The following is a 27609-nucleotide window of genomic DNA, read 5'->3' as shown; positions in this document are numbered from 1 at the left end:
ACCACGTGCTGCAGGGTTGCTTGAGGGACCGCCCTTTCTGGCCCATGGCTGGGGTCCTCACTGGCGTCTTCACAGCGAGCTACATGCTCAGTCGCGCCCGCTGGAAAGGAGAAATATTGAAGGAACCCGCCCAGGTACGCACAGCAGTGTGTGTTGAAGGTTGAATTTGGAGCTGCCCAGCAGTAAGTTGGTATCTGACCCACCAGGCCGTGCCAGCCGGATGCTCCTGCAGTGTTCGAGGCCTGGCTTACAGGGCTCACCCTTCCGAGGGCCGTGACTCTGCGCTGTGTTCCCGTGTAGCCTTGTAGCGGCTCTCCACGCTGGGTAGGAATCTTTGCTTAACTGCCTTGGGGGTACCCGGGTGGCTCAGTCGGTTACGTGTGCAACCCTTGATTTCAGCTCGGGTCACGATCTCACGGTTGGAGACTTCAAGCCCCACGTCGGGCTCTGCGTTAACAGCACAGAGCTTGCTTGGGATTGATTCTCTGTCTCCCTCTCTCTCGGCTCCTGCCTTCCTGTCCCTCTCCCTCTCCCTCCTCCTCCCTCTGTCAAAAATAAAGAAAGAAAAACTTAAAAAAAGAATCCTCTCGGAAGGTTCTGATTCGGGCTAGGGTGGAACCCAGGAATTTGCGTTTTTGATCGGTGCCGGTGCCCTCCGGGGTGCTGACAGCGAGGCTCCTGAGCAGAGGGACGCAGGCCTGGGTCCGGGCTGTATGAGCAGTCTTATTGCAGGCCGCGCCCTTACCGCCTAACACACTGCCTTCTGGAAGCGTGGCGTTTGACACGTGGGCTGAATGAACAGCCACGGAAGCACTAGTGCGCTCAGGACAACTGGCCGTGGCCCCGAGAAGTGGCCCCGTTTTTAGTGCCTCTTCTTGGAGCGCCCTTCTGCGTACCATTTGGTTTAAGAGGGACTTTATACTAATGCCATCTTTCTTTATGTTGAACAGGGAGAAAGAACAAGAAACACAAGAAGAGGAACGTTTGATGGAAGAAAAGAAAAAGAAAAAGCAGGAAGAAAAGAAAAAGAAGGAAGGTGCTCAGAAAAAGGTTTGGCCAGAACCACCACCCCATTGACTATAATCAGCACGTGCCTCGTTTGCCCCGTCCCGGCCATTATGTTACAGAGTTTCGTTTGGTGACCTCCAAAAAGCGATACGCCAAATCTTTGATTAGCAAAAAATAGCCGTTATGCTAGCGAAACGGAAATGGGGTGACAGCCGCAGAGTATCTGTCTTCGGGGGCTGGAAGTGGTAGAGCGGCGTTTGAGAGGAGTCTGGTGTTCGTTGTTGCCGCTAAAGAGGGTCCGCGCTCCTCGCTCATGGCGCCCCGTCCAGGGCAGTCGTGTCTGAGAAGTGAGGAAAGGGCCGCGTAACTGATTTGCTTAGGGAAGCAGATTTGGCCGAGGAAGCAGATTTGGCCGAGGAAGCCAGTTTCGCAGATCTGGCCGACGTTCTTTTATAAACCCTGTTAGTAAATGTTAAGAATTGAAAGTCCTACTGTAAATCTTTCGGTCGCACTTGAATTTTATGGCGTGCGATCCACCAAGTTATGCCATGTGTTGTTCTTGCCTAATGTGTCTTGTTTAATGTGTCTTGTGATTTAAACTGTATGCTTTTTAGTCTGTATTAAAATACAGAGCTCGGATGAGCTTCCAGATAGGTGGCTGTTTTGGTCTTGAGATCACTGTTGGCATGGGGTAGCATGTAGGCAATTATACATCTTTCTCATTAATAAATTTTAATAAATCACCTGGGCAAAAACTCATTTTTAAAAGTTTAAAAGTATTAAAGTCTGTGTATAAACTTTCATAGATGTGCACACTCTACACATCATTATTCCTAAAGAGTTTCTGATTTTTTCTTTTTCAGGCTGCTGATCAAAAAACCAAAGGTGAGTTTATTTTATTTGCGGGCGGCACATTTTACTGCAGCAGCAGACTTTTTATGATGAGGGTGACTCTCGTTTCAATTGATAGTTAGAAACAAAGACTCCAACCCTTTGAATCTTTTGAATCTTCTTTTATTACTCACTGTGAAATTCTTCATTTATCACTGTTTTTACATCTGTATTTCATTGGCATTTGTTTGACCTAAAAATGCTTAAAGAACGTCGTATTCGCTTTCTAAAAAATGCTTTTTCATTTTCCTTTGGTTTGCTTTCCACCAAACAAGGACTAAGCTGATAATGTTGATCCGGTGTGAATAAGACTGAAAGATACTGACATTTTTGAAGCTTCCACTTTCTCTTTGCTGACTCTTTATAATAAAAAGAGGTCTATTCTTTTCTTATTCCCTTTTTGCTTACTGATACAGAAAAGATTTCTTTATTATTTTGAGTCCCGACTTTGCTTATGACTGCCTCGTGGGTGTTGCAAACGCACGTAGTTCCCTCAGAAACCTGGGCATCCCTGGGATCTGCTGGAAAGGGAGCGAAGCGGCAGCCACGCCACGAGCTTCACTCCGTGCTCACTCTAGTCGGGGACAGTCCGGTGGCACGTGCGCGTGCGGGATCCGCGCACACCAGCTCTGTAATTTGGGGCCGGCGACCTCACTTGTCAACCTCGAGCACCTCCTGTTTAAAATGAGAAAGCTGGTGAGCCCGTGGTTCCCACCTCGTAAAGCTGCTTGTGCAGATCCAGTGAGACCATGTAGGGAACGGGCTCAGGGCCCGGCATACAGTTGGTGCTCAGTAAGGGTTAGCTGTAACGAATGGTTACGATGTTACAGTTTCTGTTGGACCGTCACGTGTGCACAGTCACACACGCGAGCACACGCAAGCATGTACACACGCTGTAAACACTTAGCGGGGTGCCGTTTCGGGTGGTGCCACTGGTAAGACCCTACTTTTGTTTGGCGTCTTAGTTTCCGAAGTAAAATCTGTGTCTATGACTTCATTTGAACCGCATGCCCGAGCGGAGCAGGTGTTAGTTTACCGTGAAGAGACAGGCTGACGGAGCGAGTTAAGTGGCCCGCACTTGGCCAGCAGTTCGTGGAGAGAGCAGACCGGAGAGGGCCTGGGCTTCCCGACCCCCGTGCAGCGGGCCTCCGAGTCCCTGCACCAGGGTCGCAGTACGCCTGGCACTTCCCATCAAGTCAATACTGAGTGGCAGCCTGGTTCTCAAAAAGGACGTTTTTCTGTACTCGGAGAAGCAGTGGGAGTTTATATCACACTTTTCCAGAAGGTCCAAAGGGTTGTGGTGCATAGTTGTATTGGCAGTGACCATCTTGAATAAGAAACAGTGGTTTCTTAACACCTCTTACAACTACAGGATCGTTGTTCTGAATCCCCCCACTTCCCCCCTTTTTTTTTCTTTTTTAAAACATTCTGGGAAGCTTTTATAACCCGATTCAATCTCGGCTGTATTCTGTTGTCATCGTTGACTCTTCAGATAGTAACAAATCGCTTTTGGTTGTGCAGTGATCGTGACTTACGTGGTCCTGCCACACTACCCGGAGTTATCATTTCCCGTTACCGTTCCGATGAGTATTGCCGTTGCATACTCCAAACTCTGCTGGTATTTTACGTTCTCCTTTTCTCTCCTCTAAATTACTGCTCCTTTGGGTCCAATTTGTCATCAGCTGTACTAACTATAACTAGCCTCAGCACACATAACAGTAATGGTTATTAATGTCTTCTAAACAACGAAAAAAGGTGTTTTAAATTACAAATACTCTAACAGTGCCGTTAGGTAATTTGTTAATGAATATGAGCGGTATCGAGGTTTACATTTTTCTCAGGTGCTCCCCTATTACTGGTTCAGATTGAAATTAACTGCCTGCAGGAAGGTGGTTCTGAATCTCTGACTGGACGTGCGTGTTGGGCACCACAGGCTGGGCCCGCCCTTTCCCTGATGAGCACTCCCCTCGGCCCCTGCCCCTCAAAGAACTGCGCTCCGCACTTGGAAAACCTTCGTGAGAGCCTGTTCACAAGCAAAATTGTTTTTTGTAAATTCTGTGAAACACTCTCTCTGCGTTATTGGTGACTAGAGGGAGAGGGAGAGGAACACAGTGACTTGTTCTGCCTCGGTGAGACTCGGGGTGCTCTCGTAGCTGGGGGCTGGCAGTCAGACACGACCCTGTCGTGAGATACCACCAACCTATGTATTGTATTTCTGCCGTCTGAGCACCTGACGCTTTTTAATGGGTTTTGCTTCGGTAATCAGTGATCTGTTTTCTTTATTTTGGGCACTGCTCTTAATTTGGGCACAGATAACAATAGCTTTCTATGTGATGTGATGACTTTGTGAGCCCAAGTTGTCTATTATTGTGTTCTGGGTCTTTTATGAATTTAATTTTTTTAGGATTAATTATAACATCCATAAATGTGAAGTAATTTAATTTATTGGTTTTGACCAGATTTCCTAAAGTTCATAAAATAGATAAGTTTTCATACAAGAAGCTCAGTTAATTATAGCATGTATGAAAGCGAGTATCTTGATGACCCAGTATGTCTTAAACTCCATATGATTAACGCTTTATGGTTTTGAGTCATATACTGTAATAAATTCACACATTATGATTAGTCTCCTAATCTTGCTTCAAAGGGTGGACTATAATTTAAGTTTTGCGATCGGGTGTTCAACTTTGCCATGCGTTCAATTTGTCACGCTAATTTTACGAAAATCTTTATGAGCTTTTGTTAACGTAAATCAGTTGAAACCGTATGCCCTCGGCAGCCTTAGGCGGGGTGACAGGGGTTTTGGGGGGTCACAGATGATACGCACTGTGCTGTAGTCCTGTTAAGGCTCATTCTCGACGTGTATTTCTCTCGGTACGAATGCAGGTGAGAAGTGAAGCTGAAAGTGTGCCCCCCCAATCTCGTAGTCGGGTGTAGATATGGACGAGTGGAAGTGAGGACCCAGCCTCCGCCTCACCAGTTAGCTGGCCCTCCTCTTCGGCGGCGCGGGCCGACTGCGGTTCACTCGGTCCTGAGCTATTTGCTCAGCACGACACTCAGCGGTTTGTTTTTATCAGGCGTCACGTCCGTGTGTTCCTGAATCACACGGTGTGGTGAAATTGGCCAGGTTCCCCGAGTTCACGTGTATTCACGTTCACGTCCACATAACCAAAGCAGATATTATTTTGAGCGTATGAGCTACTCTTAGAAGCAGTAGCTACAAGTCTGGTTAGTGTGCTCGGCATAGTATGGTTTATAAAATAATGGCGTTTTGTTTGCCTGTCTACAAAATTAACAAAATCTTAGGGGGTGAGGGATCCTTAGAGACTCTCCAGTTCCTTCATTGATTAGGAAATGAGGTTCAGAGAGGTTAAGCGCTTAGTCTATGTCTGGACAGCTGTAATTAGGGGCAGAACACTAGAACCTCATCTTCCGGCTGCCAGTTATATATGTATCGTACTGTCCTGTGAGGGACACATCAACGTCGTATATCCATTGTCAGTGTAATCGCTCATTTTAGGAAGTACCTTAGGGTCTTTTCAAGTGAGGCTGAAAGAAATTCCTAAGGGATTCAGTTTGTGAGGGATCTTTATGGGATGGTATCTTAGAGGATTTTAAATATTAGATATCTCTCTTTAGCCATGTTACCGTGTTTAAAGTAATTGTTTAGTTTTTCTGTTAAATCCCTGGAGAAGGAAGATATAATAAATGCATTCCTATTTTTCCCGTGGGAATGAAAGAAAGTATATTAAGGTGTGGTAATTTTCCCCTAATACGTAGGCAGCTTAAAAGGATAGAAATTATCGGGGGGAAGACAGCTAAGCGGGTACGTGCGTAGAAGTTCCCCCTCAGACTTGGAAGGAAGGGAATATCCGCCGGTGGCTGGGAAGCCGCACGCTGCTTCTGTTACAGGCCCTTTGACAACATCTCCTTGCAGGCCCTTCTGATGAGTCTCCGACGAAGTGAAAGTCCACATCCCCGTTTAGCTTAACTAAGCCAAACGTTAAACATAAAGGCAGTTCCGAGTTTAGCGAAAGTTACAGTTTATAGCTCCAAAGGAAGCTGACAATCTGCTCTCGGAGAAATCACTTAACAGATTACTTTCTTTTTTTTTTTTTTCTTTTTTCTAAAACAGCTTTATTGATTTAAATTGGCACACAGTACACTGCACGTGTTTCGTAAGTTTCGGTGCGTGCGAGCCTGGAAACCGTCCCCGCGATGAAACCACTCCTGAAGGTTTCCCCGACCCTTCCTAGCCACTTCCCATGCCCTCCCCGCCTGCATCGGTCCGTAGGCAAACGTTGGCTGATTCGCTTCCCGCCACTACCGCAGGTTTTCTTTTCGAGACTCTCGTTAGGGAAACGGAATCACACAGGATTCGCTCTTGGCTTCTTTCCCTCAGTAATGCTTTAGAGATTTCGTCCCTGTCGTGGATATCAGCAGTTCACCCCTCTTCGTTGCTGAGCAGAGTTCCATCGTTTGGGTACATCACAGTTTGTCCATTTACCCGTTCGTGGGCACGTTGAGTTGTTTCTGGTTTTTAACTCCCGTGAATAGAGCCTCTACGAACTTTGATACCGAAGTCTCTGTATGGGCATTTGCTATGATTTTTTCTGTGGTCGATGTGTAGGAATAGAACGGCCGGATCTTGGAGTAGACACGGCTTTACCCTTCGAGGAAACCGCAGAACGTTTCAAAGTGGTTACACCCCTTCCCAGTTCTACATCTTACCAACACCGGGAAAATCAGTCTCGATTTTGGTAGCCATTCTAATAGGTGGGTGGTGATCTCTCATTGTGCCCTTGACTGGATATCTGTAAGGGCTGATGGTGTTGAATGTCATTCCTGTGCTTTCTTGCTCTCCACGGATCTTTGGCGAATTAGTCAAACGTTTTGCTACCTTTTAAAAAGCTGAGTTATTTGCTCTCTTATTCCTGACTGGTTTCTACTATTAAATTGGCCTCTAGAGCTGGGCAGAGAGACTCATCATGGCAGCTTAGTTTTCTTCATGCCCCAGTCGTTGCCCTTTCTTTCTATGTGTACGGTTATTTGTAACAGTAATTTCAGAAAATACGGTAGTTGTGATCACGTTCTATCTAGCTTTTAACACGTCCACTAAAGATTGCATTAATAAAGGAGTGGTTAGTCACCTTTTGCTAGCTAGAGTTGTCAAGTTAGTTCATTAATTAGACAATTAACAAATATCCACCAGACAGAGATAGATTCTCTGTTCTCAAAGAGACAGGTTAGATATATAAGCAAATGAACTCAATAAAATGTTCCGGGGGTTGTGTTTTATTTATCCCACGTCTTGTTCCTGAAAGGATTTAAGTACATTTCACTTTTCATTCAATATTTATATCCCTGGAAGAAAAGATGGCCTGTTTTTAAAAATAAGTGGGAAAACTGGGGGAAAGGCAAATAGTGGTTTAGAACAAGATAAACACAGGCTGGGACTGGCCCCTCTCCCGGTTGTCCCCAGGTCAGCTGTGCACATGACACAAGGTGGGGGGTGCCTTTTCCCAGCCATCCTGAACCCACCCACGAGGCCCCTCTCACCAGCCTGTCCTACCACGAACAGTGAGTTGAAACTAGAGAGGTGGAGGGCAGGGAGGCCCACAGGGCCCATGTTGGGACTCCAGGTGTGACCTTTTAGACCAGAGGGCGCCACTGGAGATTTTGAATGGGAGAGTGACATCATGAGGTTCACATTTTAGAAGGATCACGGAGCATGCCAGATTGAAGATGAGTCCGACGGTGGCGAGAGAACTGGGGGCAGCGGGTACATTGAGACCGCCGCCTACTTGATGACTGTGTGGCGCGGGGTGGGCAGAGAGGAAGGGTCGTGGTGCGGGGCAGACAGAGCCTGGAGACTGACCGCGCTAATCTGTTCCGGCGGATACTTTACCGAATACCTCCTGTGTGGCTGGCACTGTTCGCTGTGGGGGGAGAGATTTAAAGGCACAGGTAGGCTTCCCACCCTCCTGGAGGGGAGAGTCTTACGGGGAACGGGCAGAAACCTCAGCCGCAGTGCTGTCCGTGTCGTTACTGACTGGAACGGCTGCTGTGATGGAAAGGAACGTTGTTTAATGAGAGCATAGAACAGAAGAATCGGAACCGGGCTGCGAGGGGCCGAGGCATCCTGAGTGAAGCTTGAATTGAGATCTGAAGGATGGAGAGAAGGCAGCTAGCTAGGCCGGGGAGAGCAGAGAGGGGACTCCAGGGCGCCCACAGAGAGAGGGAACGGCATTTGCAAAGGCCGGCCGGCTGGGGTGGCGTTCTCCGGAACCAAACAAAGAGCTGGCGCAGCAGGTGAATTGTCGGCCACGGGGGAGAGTGGCGTCACTGAGGCCAAGGTGGATGGGGACCCAGTGTGCACAGGGCACGTGGAGGTGGGATATTCCTTTTCAAAACCCATTTGCAATATGGCCGGTTTGCCTCCCCTTCCCCAGCCTTCTCCCACTGAATGTTGGCATAGTCTGTCTCGGGCTCCCTCTTCTGGCAGGTTGTAGGATTCTGCACTTCTGGAGGGTAAACATCGCAGGATCGACGCTGTCCCACAATTTGTACATTTATTGCAGAAAACACACACACACAGGCGCGCGCCCGCGTGCGGTCCTGCCACACGAGGCAGTAAGCATGCCCTGAGAGAATACGTTTCAGACATAATTCCACTTAAACCTTCTGTGTTTCATGAGATTTAGGATCTGCTGTTGTTCAAGAGCTAGTTCAGTTCCAGATGATTGAGTATGGAAAGAGACGAGGTCAGGCTGGAGGTGAGAGAGCCGAGAATCTCTGTGCTCAGGGGACTCTGTTCACCCTTCATGTCTGTCCAGTGTGTTGCCTCATCTGGGGACATATTCATATCCCCAGTGTTCCATATTAAAAAGGTGATAGAGAAGCCAATATATATTAATGCTGTATTGTTTACTTGGCTTTAACATATGCTGCTATCAAATTTTTCTACTTGGATCTTCTAAATCTGCTGGCTGTTGCTTAAAAGAGGTTGGAAATATTTGCCTGTATGATAATTGCCTGTATGTTCATTTCTTGAGAGTAGAAGAATCCAAGGACCAAAACAAAGTAATCTTCTAATAAAACGATTCTTACTGTTAGCGGTCATTATTAAAGCAAATTTACTTTAACATTCATATTATCCAGTCTGGTGCACTAAGAGTAGCATTTAATTTAATTTCATGCTTTTTTAGAGAGGTAACTGTAATACATTAGAATAGAAAACACCTCTAAACAGCATTCTCTCATTAGCAACAGGCACTAAGATAATGTAGTTAGTAGTTAATGAGTTTGTGTTCATTTTGAGTTGAGCTCCCCAAGTTGCCATGGTGACGGATCGGCCAGAAGCCGTCAACAGAACACACAGAAGGCCAGGGCTTGGTACCCCGCCGGGGCTGCCAATAAACACAGCAGATGGACCCTCCTACACGTAGCGTCTTCCCCTCGCCTCTTGTTCTAAGGAACTTCTTGCTGCCGCGTTTGCTGCTGTGTAGGTTGCAGAAGAGATCGTAATAATGAAAATCTTCCTTGGAATCACAGATTCTTTTAGGCCTGGAAAATAGTTCTCTTTTATATAGATCTCAGTAAATGTAAATTAAAATTTTTAAGAGCTCTACATCTTTGAGTATGGATTCTGAAATAGCTAGAGTTAAGGCATGATTTTTTTGCCATTATGTGGTATCTGTATGGAAGAGAAATTCTATGCTTTATCATGCAAAAGACTTCTATGTCTTGACTTTTTTTTTTTTTTTTTTTTTTTTTTTAATGTTTATTTTTGAGACAGAGCACACACATGCAAGCAAGCAGGGGAGGAGCAGAGAGAGAGGGAGACAGAGAATTAAAAGCAGGCTTCAGGCTCCGAGCTGTCAGCCCAGAGCCTGACACGGGGCTCGAACCCACAGACCGTGAGTTCATGACCTGAGCCGAAGTCGGACGCTTAACCGACTGAGCCACCCAGGCGCCCTTATTTCTTAACTTCTAAGATGCCACCAGTTCTGGAACATCATTGATCTGATAACGTCTTCCATACAGATGTAGTTGGAGGGCTAATGAAACTATATTAAATTTATACACTCATTGTAAGGTGCATCCAAATTTCAGAAATAAGGTATGTTGACATGTCCCTCTAGCTTGGCGTTTATAAAAAGTTACTTTCCATGCTCACCTGCCAGTGTGCTTTAGGGTGATTGCGGTAGCCCATGAGACTCTAACGGAGGGCGTGTGTAAGGAGGTCCCATTTCAGTAAATGCCGTTATCAGAAGACCACTGTGGAATATCTAGGTCATGAGCACATACCATGATGTTGTCAAGGTGAGAGAGTTGCATGTACTACTTGCCAAAAACAAAAATCAGGTCTTTTTTGTTTGTTTGTTTAAATTTCTTAATGTGCATTTATAGAGGGAGACACTCTAAAGCAGGCTGCAGGCTCTGAGCCGTCAGCACAGAGCCCAGTGCAGGGCTCGAACCCATGAACCGAGAGATTGTGACCTGAGTCAAAATCGGATGCTCAACCGACCGAGCCACCCAGTCACACCCCCCCCCAAAATCTGGTCTTAATCAGAGTTCAGTTGAAGTGTATAGAAACCACTCTAGCTGTTTTTAAGTACAAGGTGCTTGTAAAATCATTGTGAGGGAAGGGAGAGGGGCGCCCCCCTAGGCTGGGCCTCCAGAGCAGATTCCCCACAGCTCATCCCAGAGAGCTGCTCCCTGGGAGAGTGAGGAGGCCTCACCGGCACCGTGTCGCCGCTGCCGCCCAGGGATCGGGAGGCCGCCATCAACACTATCGCTTCCCTGCCTGAGTGGTCGTGATTGGGAACTAGGACCCTACACGGCAACAGACGTCCACCATCCCCAGGGCTGTGCTTATGGCTGGAGCTGGTGCGGCAGGCAGAGAGCAGCCAGGTCGCTGGCTGCCGGGTCGCACGGGCACATGCATCCGACGGGCCTGGTCCACAACCGAGGCCTCCTTGCAGCCATGAGCCAGACCCCTGTGAGTCCTGCTGCGGGTGTGCGTGTTGGAGAAGGGGGGCAGGCGGAGACGGCTTTGACGACCGCCCGGTAACATTTTTTAAAATGATGGGATGGGTGACTGTTGATCAACTTCTGTGTGGTGTTCGACACTTTCCAGACGGTGGAGATGTGAGACCCAAATGAAGTGGGAAGTTTAGGGCCAGGCTAGAGATCTGACCCTGCAGTCAGGAGTACAGATGTCAGTACCTGTGCTAACTTACCATGGTCACTTCTGTCAGAGTCTCTGTCTACCTTCCTCCCTTCTTTCGTTCATTAATTGCAGTTCATGTCACGTGACTTTGAGTTTTTGTTCATCAGCCTAAAGTCCTTCCCGCTGCTTCCTCGAGGAGGAAGAGGAGTGAGAAGGATTGTTAAGACTGACCAGGACTGGGGCTCCTGGGTGGCTCAGTCGGTTAAGCGGCCGACTTCGGCTCAGGTCACGATCTCACGGTCCGTGAGTTCGAGCCCCGTGTCGGGCTCTGGGCTGATGGCTTGGAGCCCGGAGCCTGCTTCGGATTCAGTGTCTCCCCCTCTCTCTACCCCTCCCCCGCTCATGCTCTGTCTCTGTCTCTCTCTGTCTCTCTCTGTCTCTCTGTCTCTCTCTCTCTGTCAAAAATAAACAAACATTAAAAAAATAAGAAAGACTGACCAGGACTGCTGACCAAACTTCAGTCAGGCTCCTGAACCCTCTGGCAGCCCCGTCCGCGAACTTCCTTGTCAAATCCAGTTTTAGCAAGAACCCTGCTGAGTCAGTTTCACAGAATCACCCTCCGCTTCCCAGATACCTGACTGGGTTCCCCATCCTCCACCGGCCCCTGGGTGACGCCTGACCCCCCGGCCTGCCTCCGGCCAGAGTCCTGCTGGGTCGGATCAGCCAGAAGCCCCCTGCCCCGTGATGTATTGTCCTCGTAGCGATTTTCCACCCGCTGCCCTCCTCCTGCTCCCTCACCGTAAATCCCCACCTGTCCCCGCTGCACTCGGGTATGAGCCCTGTCTGTCTCCCCCACTGCACATCCCCTCACATGGTCCCTACACCCGCGCGACGGTCCTGAGTGGAGTCTGCCTCAGTGTCCTTAAGTGTCACGTGGCATGTTTTTTGTTTAACATAAGAAACACAGTGCACTTACTATATGCTAGACGTTGTTCTGAACAGTTCTTTACCTATAGTAACATTCACCCTTCAGAGAACCCTCTCAGTAAGGAACTCTGTTTTATCCTCCTCTTACCCCCACTTTGCAGACACAGAGGTTAAGTAACTTACCCAGGATCGCCCGCCGGTAAAGGGGCAGAGCTGAAGTTTAAACCCCAAGTCCATACTCGTAACCACTACACTGTGTCTCTGGAGAGGTGCGTGGGAATGGTAAATCCCAAATTGCTCATGGTGAGAATCTCTTCGGGGTATACATCCAGGGAGGGGAAGATGGGGCTTTGGTGGAATCGGTGACATTTTATTTCTTAAACTGGAGATTGGATACATGAAGGTTTGTTGACTATTCAGTCTTTGTGCTTTTTTGTCCATCTGATATTTCCACATTTTTTTAAATATTTATTTTTGAGAGAGGGAGAGAGAAAGTGTGTGTGTAAGTGGGGGAGGGGCAGAGAGAGAGGGGGAGACAGAGTCTGAAGCAGGTTCCAGGCTCTGAGCTGTCAGCACAGAGCCGGACGCATTTTTAAAGAAAAGAAGGTCTTGGTAGTATGACTTGGGCAGTAAGGTGGAAACGCCTTGGTGCCCTGGGTGCCCTGTGCTCTCATGCTCCCGGTTCTGTTGAGCCCCTGGTGAGGAGCGGACAGTGGACGGCGGTGGGAACCTAACCTCCCAAGGGGGGCCCCGCAGAATTTCTAGAGTGGAGCAAGGAGGGGGCTGCTGCCGTGGGCGCTGGCTGCTGTGTTGTCTCCCTTGCCTGTGAAGGCGACGTCGGCCAAGCAGACAGGATCCCCTGGCTCCGGAGCCTGCACAGACAGGGTCTTGATCAAGGTCACCTGCTTGTGGAGTTTAAATAGCAGTGAAAGAGTGTATCGAGACCCCGTGAACTTGTAACCGAAGGAGCCTTTCCCTGGAGAACTTCTCCCTGGAACTGGAGGCTGCAGGTTCCTCTGCGCTGCAGCCGGAACAGGAACACCGCGGAGCAGCCTTCCGTCAGGCCGCCCCACGGGCTCTCCCAGCCATCGGTGGATGGATTCCAGAACCCTTGCAAAGCCTGCGCCTGCCTCCCCAGCCTCAGGCCCAGAAGCCCTCCCTTCGGGCACCGAGCTCCAGTCACCCTGGCCTTGTGTCAGTCCTTGAGAGCACAGAAGCTCCCTCTCCGGTCAGGACCTTTCCCTGTGCCGTGCCGGCTGGTAGGTGTGAGCCCACAGACCCCACAGACCCCACAGACCCCACAGACCCCACACCCACACACCGGCTCAGGCACACACGTTTTACCCGGCCGCCAGTTTTCCAGGCCCGGCCTGACTGTCACTGCCTCACAGGAGTTAGATCCTTTGTCCCACTGTTACTTGTATCGGGCTTCCCTCAACTTGTGTATCTGTGGAATCGTTACAATCTCTTACTAGATTATAAACTACAAGGACGGGAACTGTGTGTATTTTCCACAGTATACCCAGTATACTCATTAAATTGTCCCAAATAAATAAATATGGAGAGGGTACGTGAGGGTTAGACACAGTCTGTGGGGTAAGAAGAATGCTGGGCAGAGAAAGTGAACTGTGATTTGACCCCTTACTCCCCGCAGCACCTGCCCCCTGCTGCCGTGCATCTCACAGTGTAGCGTTTTCTGTCCTTGTCTTCTTGCCCTGCCACGGTGTCCGCTCCACGGGTGGGAGTCTGCCCTTTCTCTTCTCTGGCGTTCCCCCAGTGCCTGGAACAGTGGCTGGCTCTAGAAGGGCTTACCAGCACGTGTGAGTAAAAGGTCGGTCAATGTCTCAGTGACCTGCAAGCCCCGCGTCACACACCGAGAGGGAGCTGGGGTGGCGTCCGGGTTTGAAGAGTATTGCAGAAGTTTGAGCAGCCCTCCTGTCCCGAAGGGTCGGCCTGAACTCCCCACCCATACCGCAGCTGGCTGTCTTGGGAGAGAAGTAGTGGGAACTTAGAACCTGTTTGGACCCCGTTGTGACAGTGCCCTCTGAAAACTGCCACTGAAAGCAGAAAACTGTTTCTTGGAAAGAAAATTGTTCTAAAGAAGCCGAGCTTTCTGAGAGGATGGTTTCCTATCTGCCTTTTCCCCAGCAGGTGTCGCCGTCATTTAAAAGAAAAGGGGAAAGTTTATTAGGGCGAGGAAAGCTCAGGGAGAGAGTTCGGACAGACCAAAATTACTTGGCTGCTGTCTTCATGTTCTCTAAATCAGTGACTTGTCGACAGTCCCTAAATCAGGCTAAGATTCCCATCGCCTGGCTGCGTTCTGCTGCTGTATTGGAACAGTGATGTGTGGGGTCGACTCGTCCGTGAGCCTCTGTCATCGAGGGATAACCTTAGAGGCAGGTGAGTTTGAGAAGAGCAGTGTCGTGATACCCTACCCACTCTCTGGGTGGCGAGAGATGGAGAAGTTCGTATCTGAAGAGGGTGGATGGCTGGTCAGAAAATGCCCGTTTGATTCATCAATATCATAAGAACAGATCCAAAGGGGAAATAGTCCGTATTCAGATATGTTAGAATTGCTGTTTTATGTTCAAAAATAGTTACCGATTGGTAGCATTCATTCTTTGTACTTCTTCGAAACCAGGGACTGACAGCATTCGTTTATTCCATCACACTGCTTCGTCTCTGTAGCATGAATTCCTTTTCCTGGAAATATTTTGAAGAAAAATAGCCCCGAATTTGTCCTTTGATCTTTCTGGAAAGATAGTGACAGTGTAGTTAGTGGCAGAGCTGTGGCTGCTGTCAGAGATTAGAAGTCTCCTCTCAAGGATGCTGGTGTCGTCTCTTGGTTATTAGCTCAGCTGGGCCCTGGGGGTCTGTGCGGGTGACGGTGAACACGGTGATTTCCCAGGTTCCCGTCAGCTTGGGTTCCTTGCCTCTGAGCCCTTGCCAGTTGTCTCCATCAGGTTTCTTTGTTTTATTTTTTTCATATTTATTTATCTTGAGAGAGAGAGTGGGGGAGGGGCAGAGGGAGAGAGAGAGAGTCCCAAGCAGGCTCCACACTGTCAGCGTAGAGCCTCACGTGAGGTTTGAACTCCCAACCCGTAAGATCATGACGGGAGCCGAAATCAAGAGTCGGGCGCTAAACTGACCGAGCCACCGAGGCGCCCCTCCATCAGGTTTTGAGTTCAGGTACGTTTTCTTCCACTTCCATCCTTTGAAGAGGCTGGATGACAGACAGAAGGACTGTAACGATTCGGCGATGCTGCGCATGACTCTGTGCTCATCCTAAGTGTGCTCTTATTTTTTTTTTTTTTACGTTTATTTATTTCTTGAGAGACGTAGAGAGAGCACAGGTTGGGGAGGGGGCAGAGAGAGAGGGAGACACAGAATCCAAAGCAGCTCCAGGCTCTGAGCCATCAGCATAGAGCCCGACGCGGGGCTCGAACCCATAGACCGCGAGACCGTGACCTGGGCAGAAGTCGGACGCTTAAGCAGCTGAGCCCCCCAGGCGCCCCCTAAGTGTGCTCTTCATCCCCTTCACCTATTTCTCCCCAACCCCCCACCCCCGTCCCCTCTGGGAGCCACCGGTTTGTTCTCTGTATTTAAGAGTCTCTTTGTCTCTGATTGTTTTGTTTCTTAAATTTCACATATGAGTGAAATCATACGGTGTTTGTCTTTCTCTGACTTCTTTCATTTAGCATTATACCCCTAGATCCACCCGTGTTGTCACAAACAGTAGGATCTCGTTGTGTTCTGTGGCCGACTGCTATTCCTCTGCGTGTGTGTGTGCGTGTGCGTGTGTGTGCGTGTGTGTGTGTGTGCGCGTGTATTCGTACCGCATCGTCTTTACCCATTCACTTACCAGTGGACCCTGGGGCTGCTTCCGTATCTTGGCTGTTGTAAATAACACTGCAGTAAGCCCAGGGTTCGCGTATCTTCTCCAGTTAATGTTTTCTTTTCTTTGCGCAGATGCCCAGTAGCGGAATTAGCGGGTCCTAGGGTGGTTCTGTCTTTCATTTTCCGAGGATGCCCCGTACTCTTTTCCGCAGTGCTTGCACAGCTCGCATGGTCACCATCGATGCACGAGGGGTCCCAGTAGGCTTTGTTTTTTAGAGCAGTTTTGGGTTTATGGAAAGATTGAGCAGAAAGTACAGAGAGTTCCCGTAATACTCCCTCCGCCCACCCCAGCACATCCTCAGTTTCTGCTGCGAGGAACGTCCGCCTCGGTGTGGGGCGTTCGTTGCAGTCTGTGAGCCAGCGTCGGTGCGTTACTAGCGACCGAAGTCCGCAGTTTCCAGTTGAGTGTTGGACGCTTCGAGTGGAATTAGGCACGTGTCCACGATGACTGTGTCATCCTGTTCCCTGCCCCGCAAGTCCCCCGTGCTCTGCCTCTTCGTCCCTCCCGCCCTCCTCAGGCCCTTGTCGCCCGCACATATTTTCCTGTCGCCATAGTTCTGCCTTTTGCAGAATGCCACATAGTAGGCATCCTATAGTGCGAAGCCTTTTCAGACCGGCTTCTTTTACTTGGCAATATGTGTGTATGATTCTCTTCAAGGTTTGGTAACTCATTTCTTTTTTTTTTTTAAGTTTATTTCTTTTGAGAGAAAGAGAGCTTGCGCGTGAGAGTGTGAGCGGGGAGGGGCAGAGGGAGGGAGGGAGGGAGGGAGAGAGAGAGAGAGAGAGAGAGAGAGAGAGAGAGAGAGAGAGAATCCCAAGCAGGCTCCCATGTTGTCACTGCAGAACCCTACGTCTCATCCCAAGAACCAGGAGACCGTGGAGACCATGACCTAAGCAGAAATCAAGAGGCAAACTCTTAACTGACTGAGACAACCAGGCACCCCATAGCTCGTTTCTTTTAAGTGCTGATTTTCCGTTGTGTGGTTGTACCAGTACGTTCATCCATCACCTGTTGGAGGACATCTGGGTTGCTTCCCCTTTGGGGCAATTAGGAATAAAACTGCTCTACACACTCCTGTGAATGTTTGTGTAGATGGAAGTTTTCCTCCTCTCATTGGGGTAAATACTTAGGAACTTCTGCTATTTTCATTGGCTAAAGGCCCATGTCAGAAAAAAATACGTGTGAAGGCCCCTATGTTTAAAAATCAACCTCTAATAGGTTTTATAGGTTTCTTTTCAAAAAAGGAAAGACAGAATGGATATTTATCTCCTGTGCCTTTGTGAATAATCTTCAGATCTAAATAATTATGAAAACATTCCATGTCTGTACCAAGGCCTGGGAACTAACTAGGAGCAAAGAGGGGCCAGGCATCAGTAGAGACATTCAGTGGACTCTGAAGCAACAGTCCTCACAGAATAAAACCTTAGAGAGTCAGCTGGTCTAAACTTTTCATTTCCAGGTGAGGAAACTGAGCTCCAGGGATAGTAAACTTCTTGAGCAGGATCATACGCACTATCGGGTAGCTGGCCTGAAATCCAGGGCTCTGGCGTTCCAGTTTGGCATTTTTTCTGTTGCATGGTCTTTATATTCTGAATATTCTTTATATTCTGCGATTTCTACGTTGCTTTTTAACTTCAGAGTGTGTGTTCAAGAAAAACAGTCAAGTCCTTTAGTGTTTGTTGAGCACTTCCTGTGTGTCAGGCACCGTGCTGACATCAGATACGGGGAGACAGGCCCGATAGTAAGCAGTCTAGAGGCGCCTGGGCGGCTCAGTCGGCTATGCCCCTGACTTGATTTTGACTCAAGTCGTGATCTCACCGTTCATGCGATCGAGCCCCACATCGGGCTCCACGCGGACGGTGCGGAAGCCTGCTTGGGATTCTCTCTCTCTCTCTCTCTCTCTCTCTCTCTCTGCCCCTCCCCTCTCTAAATACATGTATGTATACGTACCTACTCATTTACTTAAAGAAAAAGAAACAGACAAGCTCTTGTAGTGTCCAGACGAGTCCTCCAGGCTCTGGTCAGGGCAATAGGAACGGAAACAGGCAGATGAGCTTGATGGGCACTTAGAGGGAACATTTAAGATAAACTATGAATGTCAAGGTTTGGTGGTTGGCTAATGGTAGGTTGAGGTGGATTAAGGGAAGAACCAAGGGCGGAGCCCAGGTTTCCAGCACAGAGCCACAGGCCAAGAGCGTGATTGCAAAACTCCGAAGAAAAGTGAGTGAGGAAGCTGATGAATACCGGGAGCATGCTGACTTTGAAGCGCCTGTAAGACCGCCAGGCGTAGATCTCTGGAAGTCACAGGGGGCTCGGATGGTGAGCACAGGGCTGATGGGTGCACACGGGATGACCCACGAGGAGTGTCTGAGCGGAGAGAGTCTGCAACAAAACCTTAAGGAAGGGCAGAAGAAGAAGCCCCCAGAGGGGAGCGGGAAGGAGTGGCCCGAGAGGCCAGCAGGAATCCAGGCAAGGACGTCGAGAGCCACGGAGGCCGAGGAGGAGGGTGTCTTCGGATGGCCAAAGCGACCATCGCCGCAGAAGACAATGGAGAGGCGGAGAAGACAGCTCAGAACGTGGCATTGGATGTTAGCATCAAGGCAGTGCTGCGTGATCGTCATTTCCGCAAAGTAGAGGGCAAGATGGGCTGGGGAAGGGCCAGCGGTGGGTGAGGAGGCAGCACGAGGAGGCTCCGACGGGCCCTCCGAGAAGTTTGGACGGGAGGGGAGGCAACAGATGGGGAGGTGGGATTGGGGCCGAGGAGGGTGGTGGTGGTCGCCGTCTTTGACAGTGGTGGAGGTTTGGGACGAGGAGGAGCTCGTCGCGGAGAGCGGCCGCACGACCCCCGGGCGACTTAGAAGTTGGACACGTGCTTTCCTCCACTCTCCACACAAACCCCAGTGGCTGGATCTCTTCTCTTGCGTGCTCGTGTTTACAAAACGAAGAATCAATCAGAGGCTCACTCTTAAGCTTTGGGCCTTTGTGTTTGCTCGGGAGGGTGTCCGGGGCTTGAGACCCAAAGCACGCGAAGTCCCCGAGATGGGATCCGCCGGAGGGCAGCATCTTGCGGTTGTCTCTCCAAAACCATTCGTTGTGGGATGCGCCAGTGTTCACGTACCAAGAAGGAAAAAACACTGCCAGTTGACTGACCTGTCGACAACAGTTAAGACACATCCCAGCGTAAGTGCTTTTCACATATGAAGAGATTTAAGTCTTAAAACTGGTGAAATACAGTATTTGCCTCAGGTGGGAGTATCAGAAGCATGAGACGGAGGACAGTGTGATGCTCGTGTGTTTGTAGTGGCAGAAACTTGAAGGTTTTGCCTCACGGCTCTTGTTTCTTCTGGAAAGTAAAGTCCGACTTCATCATCCGCTCCGGAGTGCAAGGTCTTTGAGTGAGTCATTGACAGCAGTGGGGCCGGGCAGACCCAGGAAATTGTCGGACGGCCGGGGAGCACTGAGGGTGTCCTCAGTTAGGGATGTAAACTCATAATGACACCACACTACCTGGCTGTGATCTGAGTCAGGAGTGGACAGTGGACAGTGGCTTCATCCAGGATTAAGGGTTTGCTGGGCAGCACGACCGAAAAACAGTGGACCGAGGCCTTGTGGACGCAGACGGTGCAGACAGCACAGGGCCCCGGGCGCACCCGCGGGAAGCCCCCCCCCCCCCCCCCCCCCCCCCCCCGCCACCCCCGGTGTGGGTGGTGTAAAGGCCGACAGGAACGGCTTGTGTTCCCCGCAGTGTGGACCGGGCGTCTTTTCATACTGTTACTCCCACGCTTAAGATCTACACCAAACTAGGTATAAACGCGTTTTGTACAAAGACATTTACAAATTAAGTAGAAAAAAAAATTTTTTTTTTTTTTTTTTTTTTTTTTTTTCAAATAACAAGGTAAATGTAATGTCTCGGATATTAGCGTTTCAGGTTCAAGATGGGAGTGACTTTTGAGGCCAGATTCTTTGCCTTTGATGCGTCTGTGCTCCCTTAGGAGTGCAGGTGACTACTCAGATCTCCTTTGCATTTGGCCTGCTGGTGACCGTCAGGGTCACCACTCCGCTCTCCCTCTCCCGCTCCTTGTTTCTGTTGAAATTACTGTGGAGCTTTTGTTTGTGCAACACCCAGATGGCATTTTGGCTTCCACTTAATTCAAATGCATCATTTGCACGTTAGTCCACTTGCATTCTTTTCAAGTAAGTCTTTAACGGAGCGTAGTCAGTGCTATTGATAGTTCCACCAATGCCTTAATTATTCGGATAACGCAGGATGCGTGGGGGTGGGGGTGGGGGTGGGGGGTGGTCATCAGAATTAAAACAAAAGTCCCTTAATTTTGGAAAAACGCCAAGAGCAGTGGTTCTCAAAGAGTGGTCCCGGGACCACCAGCATCAGATCAGACTCACGCGGAAACGTGTCAGAAATGCAAAGTCTCCCCTCCTCGCTCCACCCTGCTGAGTTCCCTGGAGGGGGTGTGGGGGGCAGGGCTGGGGCCTTCCTGGGCCCTGAGTTGAGTGTGACGAAGCCGAGGTGTGAACCGCTGCTCCGGCCTAACCGGTTCGCCCGTGTCACAGACGAGGCACCCGGGCCCGAAGCCTGCTGCTCTGAACTTCGGTTCGTCTGTAAGAAAACGGGCCTCGCGCCTGGCAGCCCGGACTTCAGTCCAGTTCTGTTTCCCGGGCGCGACGTCGACCCTCTGCTTCTCGGTTTTTGCTTTGTCTTCCTTGGTTTGGGTCGGGGCTTCAGGAGGGCTACTAAAGTTCTGGGTTCTTTCCGTTTTGTCCCCTGCAGTGCCAGAACCTCCCAAGACCTGTTCGAGCCAGCCCCAGCCTGCCGGTACCGCCGCCAGCGTTTGCACCAGCGCCCTGCCGAGCGGCGGCAATGGCAAACGCGCGTCCGCCAGCAGCCAGCAGCCGGCTGCGCCCCGTTACCTGCCTCGCGAGGTGCCTCCACGCTTCCGCCAGCAAGAACAGAAGCAGCTGTTAAAGAGAGGCCAGCCGTTGCCTGCCGGGGCTCTGGCCAGCGTGAGCCCGACCCAGGGCGCTGGGCCCGCAGGCGTAAGCCCTCCTCCCCTCCCTGGAGCCGGAGCGCAGCAGCACCCCAGTAAGCTCCAAGCAGGTAAAATACTCAGAGGGAGGCATTCCTTTCATCTGACCACGGTGCGCCATTTCAGCCTTGCTGCCCGCTCGTCAGAGAGACGTAGTTTGGTCCCCGTTCACTGTGTACGTGTAACGGCGTGAGCCAGCCAGCTAGCCAGGTGCGTTTGTATCGGAGCTTAAAGTTGGGTTCTGTTTTCGCCTTCTTCTCCATATGGTTCCTCATATGTCTTGAGATGGCACTAGCTCCGTCAGCCGAGTTCGTTTCTCCCCAGAAGCCAAAGGTCTGCACGTGAGTCCTCGTAAGTCTGTGACGGCAGGTGCGGAGAAGGCCGCGGGGAGGGTCCTTCAGTAACCCTTCCTGCCCGGCCACCAGGCTGCCCGGGGTGGGCCCGCTCTGTCGGGGGTGAGGCTCTCGAACTTGTTCAGACACTTTGAGCCAAAGCTATCAGACCTCGGGCTCGGCCCCCGCGGCGTCCGGGGTCCCGCTTCTTGCCGGCGTCCTTGCCTGCAGTTGGACACCGGCTTTCTCTTGGCTCCGAGAGCAAGCGCCACTCGTCCGTTGGCTCTCCAGCCTTCAGGCTGCTGACAGCCCTCATCGCCTCTCTCTCCTCGTCCCGCCTTCTTGACCTTACTGATGGACTCAGACTGAAAACACTGCTTTACTGACGTTTTAGAAATTTTTGGAAGAGAGCAAAGTACATGTGCTCAACGGCCACATTTCTCGTTATTTTCTTGAATCTTTCCACTTCCAATGATTTAACGGTTGGCACTCGTTCCAGCATGGAAACCATATTTGCTGATGGTAGTGAAATTCACGTCTGTAATTAGAGAAGCAAGGAGGCTTCTTGTGCTAGATTGGAATTTAAAAGAAACATGTCACAAGTTATATTAATGTTTGCTTTCGTGTGCTGCCTTTTAACATGGAGAATAATTCCAACATGGCTTAAAAGTATCTCTAGGAGTATTTCACAAAACTCTGACTTTGTGATACATTTGAAACAAATCTTTTTAGACCACTTTGCCACGTCCCTTCAAATAGTCCCGGCTCTTACCTGCCAAATTCCCAGGAGAGGGGATGTAGGTCAGTGATTGTCAGCAAAAAGCAAGGAAGAAAAGAAATGATCAAATATAGTCATTGGCCAGGAAGATAGTCCCGTCTGCTTCGCCACAAGCAATTATATAATCGAGCACCGTTCCTTTCTACGCTGAAGGGTGGTCCTCTGGACAGTCTTAACACACACAGGGAGTGCGTGGCTGTCCCTACACAGCTTGGTGTCTCAGCTGAAGATGCTTAGTTTGAGAACCTGAACAAGAAGCGTAACACCTGCTTTCTTCAGGGCTTGTCCTGTTGTCACAGGATTCGTTGGAAGTATCGCGTCCGGGTGCTCTTCAAATGCCGTTGGTGCGAAAGCTGCCACTGGTATCTCCTTAGCTTATTTGCCTCTGCAAATACCCTTCTCCCGAAAGCTATTTCTAGTTTATTATGCTTTAGGAAAAAAAGAGAAGACTAAATAAATCCGCATTTTCTGTAAAACCGCTCAGAAAATGGAATCAGTCTGTACTCTGTCAGTAAGATAAGCAATGACAGCTGTATGGCTCCTGAGCAGAGGTCTTCCTTTTACACCAAGTGCATCTCTTTCCCGCCAGTTGCTGGTCTTGTAGCCAGATGAACCTTTCTGACCGGTTCGGGTCCCCTCAAAACCTGTCCTGCTTCCCCAGCTCCTGCTGCACAGGGTCTGGCTTTCCCGGGCTGCCACAGCCCTTCCCGTCTTGTCCAGTCCGTGCCGCCCCTCCTAGTCCGCGTGGCCGCTTCCCACCCTAACCAGCCCTGTGTCCGCCAGATCGCCTCTTGTCTCTTCCCTCCTTCCTTCCTGCCTGCCCAGGCCGCTGCCGCCCCGCCCCGCCCCGCCCCCACGAAGCCCCTTCCCTCCTCCCGCTCTCTCTGTTCCTCGTCTGCTCGCACAGCCTCCCCTTCTGGCACACGGTGCAACGCACATTGTTTGCTGGCTAATTGTAAGAGTCTCTCCTCTCTATCAAATTGAAAGTACCCTCTAAAGAAACCTTCTTGAACATCTGGGTGGCTCAGTCGGTAAAGTGTCCGACTTCAGCTCAAGTCATGATCCCACGGTTCATGAGTTTGAGCCCCACATTGGGCTCTGCACTGACAGCACAGAGCCCGCTTGGGATTCTCTCTCTCTCTCTCTCTCTCTCTCTCTCAAAATATATAAACTTAAAAAAAATTTTCTTTTTAAAAGAAAGCTTCTCACTTCTTTTTAAAAGAAAGCTTCTCACTTTCCTTTGGATGGAAAGAGCTCTGCACCAGGGGGAAGGCCTGGCAGCTGGCATGGGTCACACCCCCAGCTAGGACTTCATTCCCCCCTAAAATCAGAAGTCTGAGACTCTCGGGACCTCTAGTTGCTAAGGTCCCTTCCCTTTAATCTGACTCAAACACTGTCTCCAGAGCGCTTGCTTGATTTTGTCCGCAGAGGCACCGCTGGCACCGTGCCCCGTGTTGCTCAGGCACCAGCACAGGGATTGGCCAGGAAGCAGCAGCAGCACGGTCAGGACACAGGCTTGCAGGCCCCGGGCCTGATAACGTTTCCAGACCTGTGACCTCCTGTGTGACTTCGACCAAGCCGCTTTCACTGCCTATTCGAGCCCTCACCTGTGACATGGGGGGACCCCTACTTCACAGGACCCTGAGGGTGACATATTTGCTTCACGTGTGGCACAGGGCCTTGTATACAGTAAGTGCTCCATAAGTGCAGCAAATATGTGCCCATCTTTGAAACGCTATGATGGGGCAGCAGTCGTTTTTTAAACTCGCAAAATCTTTAAATGAGTAAATTCTGCAACAGCGCAAGAAAGCTCTCTCGTCCCTCTGTGGCCTGTGCGTACATTTGGAAATTTTAGCCGACCTTCCTAGAGATGAAGCGTTCTATAAACTTTTCTTTTTCATGGTGCGTATTATGCACTGAATTCATATCCAGGTGAAATCCAGAAGAGTGGCCACGTTTTCTTGGTGCATTTGAAACTTTCCTAGATACTGCTTCAAGTAAAAGTTCGTGTAACTTCTATTTTAAGTGACACGTAGATCGTCGTCGTGTTTCGTTCTGGGTAAGCAGGTTTCCACTCCGCAGCCACACCTGCGTGAAAGTGAAAAATGCGGTTTCACTCATTATTCCATTCCTCCAACTGTAAGGTTAAGTTAAAACATAAAGAAGTTTCGGTCAGGGAACTGAGATTGAATTACCCAAGCAGGGAGTGGGTACGTGACTTATCCTTCAGATTTTAAGAGCAGACCATTTCTCACGAAAAGAAAAGCGGAAAGGGGTTATTTCAGCCCAGCACGTTAATTTTCAGCCCAGCACAAAAATTAACACACACATACCAGGTGTATCAGTATGTGGACTCTTCTTCCCCCAAAAGGTTTCGTGTGGGGGCACCCGGGTGACTCAGCCGGTTAAGCGTCCAACTCGATCTCGGCTCAGGATGTGATCTCATGGTCGTGGGATCGAGCCCCGTGTTGGGCTCTGTGTTGATAGTGCAGAGCACGCTTAGGATTCTCTCTCCCTCTCTCTTACCTGTCCCCTGCTTGCATGCGTGCGTGTGCACACACGATCCCTCTCTCTCTCCCCCTCTCAAAATAGATAAAAAAGAAAAAAAAAGGTTTAGTGTGATTGGCAAAGATTAGAGAAGGTTCTATATGGCGGACTTTGAATCACCTTCATCATAGCTCTTAGGTTTAAACAGTCACACGGTGCAAACCTGCCAGAATTCATGAGCATCCTGGTTGCCTCCCATCTGAGTGCTGCCTCCTCCATGGGGAGGGGACTGTTGCAGTCCTCGCTGGAGTAAGGGACAGTGATCGCATCCATCCGGTACACAGAAAGGGTTTACAGATACCAGTGAGTGGTGGAGGTGGAGACATGGGAGCGTTTTTGAAGAATTGAAAGCCGAAGTCACACTTGTTTTAGCCCAGCAAGCGTAGATACATTTTCTCTGCTGGTGTAGAAGGCGCTGGTAGCATATGGAGAGAGACCCAGCCTGACAGTGATTTTTTAATTCATTCGTGTCCTTTATGTTGCACATGCTTCTGAAGAGGATGTGTCAGTAGATCAGTCTAGCTCTTAAGTTTCATTATGATTCACCTTGTAATTTACATTAATCTGTCACACTTGTTCACATGGAAAAATCGCAGTGCCAGTTTCTGCCGTATTTTGACAAACCGATACGCTAGCTTCATGCTTTTTCACTGTCTCTTTCCTTTTGTTCCTCCATCCGAATGTTTAGGCAGCAGTCCCGCACGGCCGTTTGTATGCCTCTGACAAGGGAGAAGAGGCTAACCTTCCAGAGTTTCTTCTGGCGTTAAGTCATCGAGCAAAACACGCATTGAATGCCTGCTAAGTACAGGGAGGCCCAGGTGGGGTGGGGTGCCCAGTCGGAGATAACGGTGGGGTGTCACGTGCGCAGTAACCCAGACTGAGGATGGGCGCCCGCCAAGGAAGGCTTTCTGATGGAGGCGACACAAGCTGAGTTTTGGATTCGTCGGGAAGGCGATTAGAGCAGCCTGCTTGCGGGGAGGGCCTCGTTGGGTAATGAAGGTGGTTCCGCGTGGCGGGGGGGCAGCGTGCCGGGGTCAGCAAGAGGAGACAGGGCTGGAGAGGTGACTGCCAGCGAGTATAGCAATAAACTAGCAAACTTACTGTGATGACCCAGTCCCATCAAATCCACATTCAGAGCTATCCCAGCACATTACTTTTCGAACTTGATAAACTAATTCGGAAGTTCATCTAGGAGAGTAAACGTACATAAATAGAAAAGCCAAGAAATTCTTTTTTTTTTTTTTTAATGTTTTCATTTCTTTTCGAGAGAGTGAGAGAGAGAGAGAGAGAGAAGAGAGGGGCAGAGAGAGAGAGAGACAGAGGATCTGAAGCGGGCTCTGTGCTGACAGCAGAGAGCCCGATGCAGGGCTCGAACTCACAAACCATGAGTTCATGACCTGAGCCCAAGTCGGACGCTTAACCGACTGAGCCATCCAGGTGCCCCCAAGAACATTTTTTAAAAGAATAACGAGCCACCCACTAGAGCTAATGATGCCCTAGTAATTGATTACAACTGTGTGTGACTGGGGCAAGACAAAACAAACGAACAGAGGCGATGCAGTGGAGAGACTGCGGACAGACACGTGCATGCGTGCAGACCGAGGTGAGCATGACGTGGCCTTACAGACTCCTGGGAAACGGTGGCCCCGGTCAACGGAGCGCTAGAAAGCCACGCGCAAAACGCACGGGAGAACTATCAGAGGCGACACAGGAGAATGTTTCCACGTCATGGCCTGAAGGTTTCTCTCAAGCGAGAAGCCGTGCCAAGAAAGGCCGACAAAGTTATGTATAAAAAAGTTACAAATTTTTGTACGAACCCGTAAATAAAACCTGAGAGGAAATACCAAGCATTCCCATAAATCAACGAGGAAAAAAACCAGTTCGGTAGGAGAGTGGGCAGAGATTGTTGGCCGGCAGATCATAAAGCTACTACAAGTGAGTCCTAAGCATTGAGAGATAATGTTACGTGTGGCCACGGGAAACATAAATGAAGATGAAAACAACAGGGCTACATCGTTCTTCACGTAGCAAGTTGCCAGAACTTGAAAATCTATTGTAGTCACTGTGGCACCGGTGACTGAGGGAGCGCTCACTGTTTGCCGGATCCAAGTGCTTTACACGTATTAACTTGTTTATTAGTCTTCGCAGCGAGACTCCGGAACCACCACACCCGGCAGGTGGAAGTGTGGGGAGGGGCAGTGGGCAACTGGCTGCAGGTAGGGATGTGAACTGGTGCGGCCTCTGGGGAGGGCAGTTTGGGAGAACTGATAAACACGCCAGGTGGTCCTGTCCCCTGACCCAGCGGCTCTAACTAGGAACACATCTGTTCGCCGGCCCCGTCTCTGTTGGCTCGGCGCTCATCGCCTGCCCAGTGGACCGATCTGGTGGTCGGTGAGCGGCAGTCAAGAGGCAGTACGGACAAAGACCCCTTGGAACAGTTACACGTGTAGGGGACATTATGAACCTTCCAGAGACAGACGCCGTGCTTTGCCATGTGGAGATAAAGAATGACCTGTGTTCGAGAACCAGCCGAACTTTTGCTGAGTCTCCCTCCAGTCCTCCGTCGTGGGCGGTTTCCACAGAGAGACACAAGTTGCCGGGCTGGAGAGGGGCTCCTGCAAAACGAGACGAGACGGAGAAGCCAGGGTTCCCTATTTAAACAGCATTTGTCCTGAAATAAAACATTGGCCTTCTAAAAAAAATAATTGGGGCGAGGGGGGGGAAGATTTTTTAATTCATGTATTAATTTGGAGGGGAGCTCATTTAGCCAATTGGCAAAAGTTGTAACTGGTAAGATGAGTGGTAGTAGATAAATGTAGTGATTCACACCATCCAGGTTCCAGAAAAATGTCATTTTGTCGTGATTTTCTAGGCAGACTATGTTTTTGCAAGTCTGCCACAGAACTGTAGCTCGAGACACTTGAGAGCTTGAAAAAAAAGGCTTTTTCATTGTGCTAAAGGCAGAACAATGTATTGTTTTGGTGGCTGCTTTGTACATTTATAAACAGAGG

The 27609-nt window shown here is 49.7% G+C and overlaps 1 protein-coding gene across 4 annotated transcripts in view; it reads left to right on the top strand.

The window, feature by feature from the left end:
- TNRC6C (trinucleotide repeat containing adaptor 6C) overlaps nucleotides 1–27609 on the top strand; it is a 142858-nt gene that overhangs the window by 44836 nt on the left and 70413 nt on the right. For 2 of the 4 annotated variants that reach the window (XM_078438088.2, XM_078438086.2), the window contains exons 2-4: nucleotides 951–1050; nucleotides 1872–1893; nucleotides 20686–21012. In XM_078438088.2, the coding sequence (XP_078294214.2) occupies nucleotides 988–1050; nucleotides 1872–1893; nucleotides 20686–21012 (412 nt within the window). In that variant the 5' untranslated portion in view covers nucleotides 951–987. The remainder of the gene's footprint in view (nucleotides 1–950; nucleotides 1051–1871; nucleotides 1894–20685; nucleotides 21013–27609) is intronic. The other 2 variants (XM_078438087.2, XM_078438089.2) reach the window with 2 other exon arrangements.

This window comes from Panthera onca, chromosome E1 (genome assembly GCF_046562875.1).
Source record: "Panthera onca isolate mPanOnc1 chromosome E1, mPanOnc1 haplotype 2, whole genome shotgun sequence".
Taxonomy (NCBI): domain Eukaryota; kingdom Metazoa; phylum Chordata; class Mammalia; order Carnivora; family Felidae; genus Panthera; species Panthera onca.
Note: the sequence above shows the minus strand (reverse complement) of the source record. Positions and strands in the feature narration are given on the sequence as shown.